The sequence below is a fragment of the Schistocerca serialis genome, chromosome 2 (genome assembly GCF_023864345.2).
Source record: "Schistocerca serialis cubense isolate TAMUIC-IGC-003099 chromosome 2, iqSchSeri2.2, whole genome shotgun sequence".
Taxonomy (NCBI): Eukaryota; Metazoa; Arthropoda; class Insecta; order Orthoptera; family Acrididae; genus Schistocerca; species Schistocerca serialis.
In genome coordinates this window covers 411,444,572-411,457,682 of record NC_064639.1, presented here as the reverse complement: position 1 = coordinate 411,457,682, position 13,111 = coordinate 411,444,572, and the positions used below count along the sequence as shown (strand labels likewise).

The window sequence follows — 13,111 nt, the reverse complement described above, 5'->3', positions numbered from 1 at the left end:
TCTACTGCCTTATCCCCATGCATACTTCCAAAGCTCAGAAATTATAGAATCTTCCCCTGGTGCTTTGTTATTTCTAAGCGAGTCAATAATTAGCTTGATTTCCGCTTTCGTGGATGGTGATGAATTTGGGTTTATTTCTACATAGTCGGTAAAGGGAAATGTGGAGTTTGGAGGTTCACAATTCAGAAGAGCTCTAAAGTAATTCGCTAATATCTGGCAGTTGTCTTTATCATTGTGAGCTAGCTTCCTGTTTGGAGCTTTGAAGTTTGGAGGATTTTACTTGGTGATATTGACTATAGTAGTTCTATAGAAGTTTCGTGTATTTGTCTTTTGGAAGTTTTGTTCAATTTGTGCCAACTGCATTTTCTCATATGGGTGCTTCACTCCCCGTATGATTTTTCACCGTGTTTTCTAGCATTCAGAAAGTTAGTTTTGTTAGCTTCATTTTTCTTGGCATTCCATCTCTGCCACGCATGCTGTCTTTGCTTCACTGCTGTCTCACAATCACTGCTCCACCAAGCATGCTTCTTCGGTTTCAGAAGCAGAACAGTTTCCTTTGCTGTTCTGAGTTGGGCTTGTTGAATTCTTTCCAGTACTCTCCATTTAAGGATTCAAGTTTATGAGTGAATTCTCAATTGTACATCAGCTTTTTTTCTGTGTCAGATCTGTCTATCTTCTATGTCTGTGTTTTTCTTGATTTTCTTGGAATTATCTTAATTTTAATCTTTTGACAGATAGTGATCTTAATCCAGATTGGCATTCCTCAGAATTTTAACATTCTGGATCTCTCGTTGTGTTTTCCGGGTGATGGCAACGTGATCAACTTGTTGTTCTCCAAGATTTGGATTTGGGCATGACCAAGTTTTCTGTTTTCTTGGCAAGTGTTTGAATGCTGTTGATTTCACGACTAGGTTGAAAGCTTTACACAATTCCATGAGCCTCTCTCCATTGTGGTTGGTTCTTTTATGTGCTGGGTAATTTCCAACACTGTCTTGAAATTTTCTCTCCTTGCCAAGTGGCGCATTTAAATCTCTGACCAGAATGATGATGTGTTTGTCTGGGATCTTGGATAGGTAGTCTTCTAGTTCTTCCCAAAATTCATCTGTTCCTTTCAGAGCTCTCTTGTTTGCCTGGTCGGTAGGTGTATGAACATTCACAATGCTGTAAACTTTGTTTGTGCTTCAGAAAGAAATAGTAGATACTCGGCTATTTGGTGAGCTAAAGTCTGTGATGGAATCTAGAATTTTCTTGTTGACTATAAATCCCATGCCAAGATGAGGAATAGTTTTTACAATGTGTTTGTCGGTTTTACCTTTAAATATTCTGTAGCCCTCTGACTCAAAAGTGTGTTCATCTGCGAATCTTGTCTCTTGAATTGCTGCAATTAGTATCTTATGTTGCTGCTGGCTGCCTGTAAGGTTTTTTTTTTTTACCAGCCTTCAGAAGTGAGTTGGCATTAAAGGTGGCAAAGTAATTGGGGCATTTGTGCCTAATCTTTGCAGGAGTCTCCGATACCTCGTAGCATATTGGTGCAGGCTCCCCAGATTCCGAAGGCCTGCATGCGTCTTCCCAAGATGACTGGGTTGGGTACCACCTGGGGTAATAACATTTGCTGAGCTTTCCTCCCTGCTTTTGTCAGTGGAAAATGGACGCATCGACCAAGATGCTGCTGATGTTGTGAGCCTTGGAGCCTCCAGCACTGATCAGCTCACTGACCCAGCTTCCCGCTGGGAATGGTTACCCAACCTTCCCCTGCGTTGCTCGGCTTAACAGGGCACCTCTTGCAGGTTATATGCTGGAGTTGGAGTGAAAGAGGCTAGTTGAATTCTCTTGCTGAGTCCAATATATTATGGTTGCAGGTGACAGGTTATGACGTGTTTCACTCCCATTGGCCCAGAGTCACAAGGACTCCTCCCAGATTGATTCCTGGGACTGGTGATTCTAAGTATACTATTAATTCCTAGTCCAACATTGATTTGTCTCCTGCCTTGCCCAGAGAAGTTGCCTAAATTGTCAGGGGGCCAGTATTGTTCAAAGATGGAGTTAAAGCTTGGACATCTCCAACTGCCTTCTGATTATACTTATGTCAGTTGCTAATTTTAAATACACCGTTTGTCTTATTCAGGAACAATCACTTACCGTTCAGAGTTGTGAGTGCAGCCAGCATTTTCCAAATGTATTAGAACAACTGACTCACAGTATTCAACATTGTGTTAACTGTTTGGGTGATATTATTGTTATGAGGCCGACACATGCAGAACATTACAAGAATCTTGAGTCCCTTTTCCAACGGCTCTGGGAAAATGATTTATGTTGTCAGCTGGAAAAGTGGAGTTTTTTTGTCCTCAGCATCAGATACCTATGGCATATGCTTAGTCACAAGGGTATTGCACCCATGTGTGACCACTTTGACAGATTTATCTACATGCCCACTAACCATAAACAAGTTGCAATCATTTCTGGGAAAAATTGTGTACTGTGCAAAGTTCATTCCTCAAGTGGCGCAGATAGTGCAACCTCTCAATCAGCTTTGCAAGAAGGGTGTCAGTTGCAAGTGGTTGGTCGCCTGTCAACAGCCATTTCATCACCTTAAGGACAGTCTCAAGGCGATTCCATGCATATGCCATACATGATAGGTCTGCAGTTATTATTCATATGGTTTACATGAACATTTTACATTTGTCTGTAAATGTTTTAATATACGTAAAACTACATAGTGTAAAAACAAACAAGAAATTAAAAACAAACAATCACAATTTTTTAAGCGTTATACCTACGTCTCTGAACCATTCCACAGGTCATGGTGTCACCAAATTGCCAAGCTTTGCAACTTGAATGTGTGAAATCAATACTCTCTGTTGTTTCTTGTCTTTTCTTTCTTCTCTGATCATTTAGAGCTATGAGAAGTTCAACTGCTATTTTTTTTTTAAATGTATAAGTTTATATTCCTTGTAAAGCTCATCACACTGATTAGACCCACCAGGAATACATTGTTTCCAGTGTCCATTGGGTATTGTTCTTTTTTCTACCTCTTTGACAGCTTGAGTAAATCTATCATAGTTTGTAATCTGCACTGGAATAAATTCAATGAGTTCTTCAAGTTTATCAGTGTATTGCTGTTTTTTAAATTCCAAGTATATAGATTCCGTAATCAGTAAGTATGGACATATGTTGACTGTGGTAAAAAAGATTCTGGTGTTTTCCTATTTGCCAGTTCACCATTTCTGTTAGCATGACTGATAGGGGTAAAGCATAGATCTAGTGATGTGCCAATCTGCACCATGCTGATCAGAATGTTCCTCTTTTCTTTGCACTAAAAATGAGGTACAGATTATTCAAGGACAACCAGTCATGTAAGATGTTGCCATTTGTGTCAGTATCTTTAATTCCCAATCATTGTGGTGGCTATTAAAGCCTCCAACATAGATGGCTGAGTCAGTGAAAAGTCTGAGCGAAGGTTTTGACCAGTCCACTATCAAAGGTTTTTAGATGTTTGTGATAGTAGTACCACATACTGTCACTGCCACACTAAAAATATGGTTTGTGGAGTCCATGAAAACCACATTGCAACGTCATTCTTCCATGGCAAAGTTGATCTAATTTCCACTAGTAATGATACATTTCCTCCCCATAGAGGCAAACTATGTGAAACTTGAGCTCTTCCCAGGCCACAGAATGTTCAAATAACTTGCAGGAATGCAGCCAGTTGACATCTGCCACAACTGCCAATATTTTAGAGGTTGCAGTGTGCAATTTCATTATTTCAACACTTGTTGACTTCCAGTTACTTTTTACTCAGTGACCAGTTCTGTGATCAGACAGATGGATGTACAGTGGGGAACTGTTTGCCATCTATTATTGCCGAGCTGTTTGTGGAGTAGTTTGAGGAATGTTGCCTGTATCAGCAGTGTTAAAACTTGCTTGCTTTGTCAAATATGGAGACAATACTGTTGTTATTTGGCCTCATGAAGTGAGAATTTAAACAGTTTCACTCTGCCCAAGTAGTTGCTTCACAATGAATGTGGAAAATGATAGCTGCATTCCTTTTCTGGAAGGGTTGATGGTACATCGGGGACACGCAATTTATAGGAAGCCAACTTGCATTGATTTGTATCTTCGGCTGAGCTCAGTGTGAAGGGTACTTCATATCTTTATTCCGAAATCCATGTCATCTCAGCCCCTGGAAGTTTGTTAGCTGAGTTAATCCACCTTGAAGTCGCCTTTCGCCTTATGGTTAAAGTAAAAGACTGATCAGATGTGCATTGGACTATTGAGCAACTGTAAATCAGGTGAACAATGAAAATGATGTGGTAGCTCCTAAGTCTGTGGTGTATATGGGTTACACAGGTAGCATTTCCAACAGGACTGGTCGTATTCTGTGGAAACATGGTGTTAAGTGTGTTTTTCTATGCCATCTAAGGTAAGTTCCCTTTTAGAGTATGTAAAGAATGGTCTTGGTTTTCTTTAAGGTGGGTGTCCACTGTTTCCCTTGCTGTTGTGGTGTCTCATACATTACTCAGACCATCAGAACTGTGGAGGACCAGTGTGCTAAGTGTAAATGTCATGTATGCTTACAACAGCTGAGCAAATCTGCTACTGCAGAACATTGCCCTGGCACCAGTCATCCTGTGGAATATAAAAGCACAGAGATTCCAGCATCCACTTCCAGCTATTGTGAGAGTGTTATTAGGAAGCAGTTGAGATTAGTTTAGCAAGTGACCTTATAAATTGAGAGGGAGATTGTTTCTTAAATTGTGCATAGAATCCTGCTCTCTGTGCTCAAACAACTGAGGGACAAAGTTAATATTACTTGCTCATTTGTTTGTAATTACTATTAGCTGTGAATAACATCTGATAGTGGTCATCTTTGGTTGTGCAGTGATGCTACCTGTTTAAGGGTTATGTTTTGTATTTCTGCATATGGTGTATTATGGTTCTTAGTCAGTGTAGCCCAGCATATCGACCATGTGATTTTGCTCAGTGGTCAGCACACTGGACACGTATTGGGGAAGACGACAGTTCAAATTCAGATTTCTGTGATTTCCCAAAGTTCTTCCAGGCAAATGTGAGGATGGTTCCTTTGAATGGGCATGGCCAATTTCCTTCGCTGTACTCTCATAGTCCAAGCCTAGTGCTCTGTCTCTAATGACCTCGTCGTCGATGGGATGTTAAACCCAATCATCCTTCCTTCCTTTCCCATCATACTTAATAATTTTCCTTTACAAAGAGCTCTCTCATTGTATTTGTGACATGTAAATGATGGTGTGTGCACCTAACAAAATATGAGCAGTTGTTGAAGATACCACCTGGTTGCATTCCTGTAAGTTGTTTGAATAGTATCAGAAATATTCACATGATGGCAGCACCACACAGATGTCAATTCCAAATCTGAGGGGAAGCCGTGAGTGCGAAGAAAACAGTGGAAAATCAGGAAGATGAATTGTGCTCAGGTGTGGAACCTTTAGGCCATTTCTGTCACGTGGACCATTATTGCCACATGAGCTATATTTGAGTTCATCCTCAAAGTGTTAAATACAGGCTCCCATGTGGTTTCAGCAATGTCCCTCCTTCATGGTAGTACGTCACAGATCACTGCATGACATCTTCTCTGGTCTTTCTATTTCTTAGTACTGTTAAATCCACCTCTGTGATGTTCAGAGTGATATCTTATGTTTCACTGCATCTTGCCACATGGGCCATTACAAATTCTGAAATCCTGCTCATAATGCACTCTCTCTTTCATGCTGTAGCTAATTGTCAAGTGTAGTTTGATGTGAGTAGCACTGCAGTTCTGAGTGCACATTGGACTATAGATTTCCCTGTAATTGGCTGAGACAAGTCAGTTCATAGGCTGGAGGAAGGCAAATATTACCACCTCTGGTAGGACTATGCGTAGTAAAGCATTGTGGTTTTCAAACTGACCTAATGAGCAAGGCGGTGCAGTGGTTAGCACACTGGACTCGCATTTGGGAGAACAATGGTTCAAACCTGCATCTGGCCATCCCGATTTTGGCTTTCCATGGTTTCCCTAAATCGCTTCAGACAAATGCCAGAATGGTTGCATTGATAGGACACAGCTAATTTCCTTCCCCACTATAAGCTTGTGCTCCATCTCTAATGACCTCAACAATGAGGTGAGAGTGTTAAGCACTGATCTCCTGCTCCTCCTCGTCAAAGCAACCTTACAGTTGATGACAGCCATTCTTTACTTAGTGACAAACACCTGCGCGTGCATGCATGTGCATGTGTCTAATTCGTAAGAAAGCCTTTTTGGCTGAAAGCTTACTTGTTTGACAGTTTTTTTGTTTGTCTATCTGCGACTCAACATCTCCGCTATATGGTGACAAACAAATACGTATTTTAGAATAGCCACACTCTACTTCACATGTTTCTTGTTGTCAATAGCAAACATGTTTGTCATTCTTTAAAAATTTATTCTTGCTTGAGCAAATTTCACTGTAATGCCGACAGTAGCCCGTTTCGTTGTGTCATTATTGACATACTGGTCATGATTGTACCATGCAAATATAGCTGAATGATTGAGGATAAAACCCTTTAGGGTCATATAATTAATTTCTCAGCCAACAGTATAAAATGACATTTAGTTTAGGTTATTCCTTGCAAAGAGCTGCATCATCTATACCTGCTTTCATTTACAAGACTAAGAGTAAGTATGTACAAATTGCAGCTTACATAATTGTATAACTTTCTAGACATTAGTAAACACTTGTGAATGAAGCTTTTATGGGTAGAAGTTAATTAGTGCCTGTATTGCCACTATTGTCTATCCTATGCTGCTGCTGAGTAATGACTTACAAGAAGAAAGAATGATCTGGGAAGTTAACATCCATTGGGATTAGAAAGTCAATTTTATTGTTAAAAAAATAAAAAATAAAAATTTACATAGATAAAATGTACAATTGACTATTTCCATTTTTTTTCTCAGCTGATTATTGTACTAGTGTCTTCCTGATGTAACCTACCAATACAGTTTTAGTTTTTACTTCATGAGTTTGTTCTGACATTTGTCATAACTACAAGTACTTATAGTGTAATTTTAAAAGTTTCTTTGCTTTGCAGATGAGTCTGTATCGTGATAATCCAAACTGGATTAATGAGTGGGCAAACCAGGTGGCCAAACATAATCATGAGTCTGAATATGAAAAATCAGATCCAATGAGTCTGCCGCCTCTACCTCTGGGAAAACCAGGTAAACTTAGTAACTGTTAGTTACTGATTTATTTTAAAATTGTTTTTCATTACAGACTATTTACCTGAAACTGATTATTTTGTGTGAAAGATGATGTTCGACTTAAGAATTATGCAGCTTCCATGTCTTATTCCTTTTAGGGCATTTGAACAAAATCAGAAAGCTTTTGAACCTATTACATCTATTTTTTTTAAAAAAATTGTACTTATTTGGGCATGTGCTCTTAATTAATATAAAACATATATATGTGGACAAAAATAAGGATGCGAGTACTGATAAATAATTAAATAAACTGATGTCCATTAAAATGAAGGTGGCATGCTACAAACTTTAAATCTGCACTAAGGGCACTACATGATTGGATATGAAAATGATTAGCATGTCAGCACTATTGTGCAAAGATGGTAGCAGCAATGCCATCTACATTCTGTAAATTAGGAAAGAATACATAATGTGTTTGTAATTTGGAAATTGCATTTGAGTGAAGTTTCTTTGTGAGGAGACCATGATATGCATCATGTAATGTCTACTAGCACATGTAGGAAATCAAGAGTGACAGGATCATGGTCATTGATCGTGTGCTGTACTGCAGTATTGTTGGTTAATAAATCAATGAAAATTATAAATTTTTGAACATATAATGTAAGTGGATGGATAAAAAATCTACTCACAAGTGGGAACAGGAGAGCACATGTATAAAAAATATTGAAGTTCAAAAACTTTTAGAGCTAATGGCTCCTTCTTCTGGTGGAAGGACTGAAGGGGCCAGGATGAGGGGTGAAGGAAAGGGACTGATGAGGTTTAGGAAAAGGGGTAGAGTTAGAAAAAGTCACCCACAACCCTTGGTCGGTGGATGGAGACTTACTGGATGGGATGAGAAGGAAAGACTGGTTGTTAGGGACTGTACTGGAAGAAATTTGAAAGTCTGATAGTTTAAAGGTGGAAGATAGGGTAATATACAAGAAATAGATTACTGCCCAAACATCGTGCTCTAGTTAGTAAGAGCAAAAAACTAAGTGCATTGTATGTGACAGAGGTTTGGGGGGAGTGGGGGGAGCAAAAAATAAACAGGTCAGTAAATGAATGATGAAAGGGAGTAAAGAAAGATGTAGTTTCTGTGAAGAAATGTGGAGATCAAAGAAAATAATGTAAACTAAGGCCAGGTGGGTGGGGAGAACCAAGGACATGTTATAGTACCAGTTCCCACCTGTGGAATTCTGAGAAACTGGTATTCAATGGAAGAATCCAAATGAGAATCCAAATGATGTGTGGTTAAACAGTCACTGAGATCATGACTGTCATGTCATTGAGCATGCTCTGTAACAGGATATTGTGTTTTGCCGGTATACATCCTCTGCCTATGCCCCAAATGATAACTTGGTGGTGATAATGCCAATGTAAAAGGCCGAACAGTGTTCACATAACAGCTGATGTACAACATGTGTTGTCTCACAGTGGCTGTCCCATTGATAGTATATGTTTTGCCAGTAACAGGGCTGATACAGATGGTGGTAGGAGGGTGCACAGGGCATGTCTTACAGCAGGAATGGTCATGGGGTTAGGAGCCATAGGGTAGTGAGGTGGTTGCAGAAGGAGCATAGGGTCTGACAGGGATATTACGGAGAGTGGGAGGATGACAAAATGCTATTCTAGTTGTGGTGGGCAAAATGTCGGACAGAATGGACCTCATTTCAGGGTATGAATTTAAGAAGTCATAGCTTTGTCGAAGTAGCCGATAGTACATTTAATGCCAGGATAATACTGAGTGACAAGTGGGGTACTCCTAAGTTGTTTCTTGGAGCGATCAGAAGTATCAGGATTGGATGTAATGGTCTGGGAAATCTGCTTTTTAAATAAGCTGGTGGGGTAATTATGTCCAGTGAAGGATGAGGTCACAGTGGTGATAAGATTGCTGTAGAGTGTCTACATCTGAGTATATATGTTTGTCTCGAATGCCAAAGCTGTATGGGAAGGATGATTTGCAAACTTTAATGCTATTTATAAGTGTGTACTCATGCCACTGCATGGTGGGTAAGTTTTTCTCTCTCCACCTACAGTCTTGTTGGTTATGATCCCACAGCTGTCACATGAACATGGATTCATTGGGTTCAGGAAACCCATACTCGATGCCATGTGGTCCTGCGCCACTATTGTCTGAGAGGACAGACACATTATTTGCTTGGCCATGCAGGATTTTGTAGCCATATCAAATACTGTGAGTTACAGTATGGGTTTGTGAGTAGCAAGAAAAGTATCCACTCAAATAGTATGTCAACATCTTGAGCATCACAAACTGTCAGCATGGTGATTGTTATTGCAGATTCCATGGAAATGACGGTAGAGAAAGGCACACCAACAGTAGTGCTTCAAACATCAGGCACAGGAGTGGCATGCCATATTCACAAATGAGTTGTGGTTCAGTGATATCATTGTGGACGTATCTGTGTGTGAATACTCTGAGCAGTATGAATGTTGGCAGATTGCCTGGGTCATTGTCATACAGGTGTCATGATATATATGCCATTAGGTATACAACATGGTAATCTCTGGTTTGCATTGCTGGTAATTTGGGCAGCAGCCATTTCATTTTGGACATGTTATGGCTCATTTCTGTGTTCGAACTTCCAGGCCTGGTGATGTTATATTTCAACAAGATAACGCAAGACCAGATATTGGCCATGCTCTCCTGACCTACTTCGATATACAGGGTGAAAAGTATTTAAACCAACAAACTCTGGGAGGTTGTAGGGGACATCAAAACAAATATTTTTCCCTAATGTCATTTCTTCCTATGAGGTGTATTTAAACCGGTAGAGGAAGATTTCTCTGGTGGCAAATTAATTAAACCAACAAACACTTTTCCATTTTTTTATGACCAAGAGACAAGACATTAACACAACCCAATTTCAATTACAGTAGATTTTAAAAAATGCCTCCATTGACACGCAAACAAAGGTTACACTGTCGGATCATGTTCTGTCCGACAAAGGCAAAAACCCCAGAAGTACCTGAATTGTTCCTGCTTCTGCTACTTTCCGGGCAACCAGATCCTCTTCTGATGCAGCAGGAGTCGCGTAAACAAGGTTGCACATCTCTCCCCACACAAAAAAGTCCAGTGGGGACATATCTGGGTATCGAACAGGCCATGGTACAGGACCACCTCTGCCAATCCACATTTCTGGGAACCGTCGGTCCAGGAATCGACGCACACGATGACTGAAATGTGCCAACGCCCCGTCATGTTGGAACTACATGCATTGTCTTAAAGGGAATGGGACGTCTTCCAGCAATTCTGGCAATGCTCTGGTGTGAAAATTGTAATAGTGCCAGCCATTTAATGGCCTAGGTAGCAGATACAGCCCAATTAAACAGTCCCCAACAACACCGACCCACACATTAACAAAGAACAGCACTTGATGAGCGCTAGTAACTGTGGCATGTGGGTTATCCTCACTCCAAACATGTGAATTGTGCATGTTGAAGACTCCATCACGCCTGAACGTTGCTTCATTGGTAAGGAGAACAGAGGATGGAAATGTAGGATGCATTTCACACTGTTCCAGGTACCACTGCGAAAACTGTGCTCTGGGTGGATAATCAACTGGTTCCAGGTTGTGGACACACTGTAAGTGAAATGGACGTAACTATTGCTCTCCAAGGACTGTCCTTACATTCGTCTGATTTGTCCCCATGGTACGTGCAATTGCACGAGTGCTGATTGAAGGATCCCGCTCCACATGCTGGAAGACAGCTTCCTCAAATGATGACAGCGTTCTTACCGTGCGATTGTGTCCCTGTCCAGGTTATCTGCTAAATGACCCGGTCTCACGCAGGTGTTGGCACACAGCAGCAAAGGTTGTATGATGCGGGATATGGCGATTAGGATATTGTTGTTGATAAACCTGCTGTGCAGCTCGTCCGTTGTGGTGCGCTACATAGTACCATATCAGTGTACTCACACCAGGTGTATCGCTCCATTAGTAAACAGAGACAATGCACTACTACACTGGTGGACAGCAGTTGCTTACAACTGAATAGTGTAATACGCCCTCTAACATCTGAAGATCGTAATACGGCGTCTAACAACTGAAGAGCGTAATACGGCCTCCACCAGTTTAAATAATCCTCGTAGGAAAAAATGACATCAGGGAAAAATATTTGTTTTGATGTCCCTTACAGCCTCCCAGAGTTTGTCGGTTTAAATACTTTTCACCCTGTAGAGGGTGTTTGACTGTTGGCCTGGACAGTGTGCTTTACAAATCTCTTCTCAGTGAAAACATTTTTATCAGGGGTTGTCAAGTAACCCTGTAGCCACTGTGATTGATGAACTTGGGGGACAGAGTTGAACCATTGTGAAACAATGTACCTCTGTATGTCATCTAAGCTCAGTTCAAGTTGAAGTTCAGGCTGATTAGAGCTCTTGTTATTGTCGGAGGTGGCAGCTCTCTGTACAAAAATTTAGCATCCTACATATCCTCAAATCACCTGCAAATTTCATCGTGTGTAGTTCCTACTGTGCTGTATTTGCCCAATAAGTACAATTTCATGATTTATTATCCTTCCTGGTGTTACTATTTTAATTTTCCAGCAGTGTATGTGCTCTAGGGGCAACATGTTAAAATATTGATCAAAATGAGAGCATCTGGAACTAGGAATGTTTTTCATGAGGAACTTTGCAAATAAAATTTGAGAGGGAAGGCTGGAAAACTGAAATTATGACATTAAAAGTAACAATATTGTACTTGTTTGTTAAAATTGAATTGTGTATAATAACAAAGTAGAATAGTCAGTGATTACAACTTTCTTTGTTTGCCTCTGTTGTAATTTACCATTTATTTTTGTCTTCTGACTAATACTGTTTCATACTGAAACCTAAACACAACTGACTTCACTAATCTGCATGAGATATTGATTGGAAACACAGAAGAGTATTGGTAACTGCTCACATGTGTCCTTTTGATTCCAAGGTGCTTTGCTCTAACTTCTCAAAGTGGTATTCTTTTATAGCCTGTTTGAACAGTTCTTGTCAAGCCGGCACCAGCAACTTCAGAAGGAATTGTGTTTATTTGATAGTGTTCCATACAAAATTTATTGTGCGTTAATGAAAAAAAAAAACATAAAACATGTTGGGCGTGAATAATGTGAAATAATATTTTTCTACTTGAGTAAGCATGGAATGATGCTGCATTAGTTTGTGTACATGTTATGGCACTGCAGAAGGGACTACAAGGTATTAGTTTCTTGTGGACTTATCAATGTTCATAGTGTCTGTATGAATTAGCTACCTAATGCAAAATGGAGAGATGCCTAAAGCCAAATAGTATTAAAAATCAAAATTGTCTACAGTCCATAAGTGTATCACTTCCAGATTATCATTCTCTGTGCTGGCCCTCTGCTGCACTCTCCATTAAATATTTGCGATATTTTTCATTACCACTTCTTTCTGGCTCAGGAGTTTCTTTGTAATTGCCTGGGCTGATGTAGATTATGAACATCCTGAATTTAAGGAAGAGAGTGGTTTCCACCTATTTGCAACTGGGGAAACTATAATCCTGTTTAGAAATTCATACTTGATTTGATTCCAAGACTTATCAAATAATAAATAAGTCAATAACAGCAGCTGAAATATGACATTAATTTAATATCAGTGGTCTGCTCACCATCATAGTGATGGGTGGAGTGATTATGCACAATCTGCGTAAGAAAACTGGATTTACACATTACTTATGACTTATGAATTAATTATCAGTATGCATAGAGCCATTTCAGTAGGATGAAGAAATGTGCTTGTTTTCTGTGTAAACTTTAATGCTTTCTTATGTGTACTCACATTGACTTGAAGGATATTATCCAAATTGTTATGTATTAATTGATGTTAAGTGCTGACAAACTTGTAGCATT

General features: G+C 39.8%; 1 protein-coding gene across 1 annotated transcript in view; it reads left to right on the top strand.

Annotated features, from left to right (window-relative positions):
• LOC126457248 (uncharacterized) overlaps nt 1-13,111 on the top strand; it is a 106,319-nt gene that overhangs the window by 28,014 nt on the left and 65,194 nt on the right. Inside the window, exon 5 of the mRNA XM_050093400.1 lies at nt 7,081-7,210. Coding sequence (XP_049949357.1) covers nt 7,081-7,210 — 130 coding nt within the window. The remainder of the gene's footprint in view (nt 1-7,080; nt 7,211-13,111) is intronic.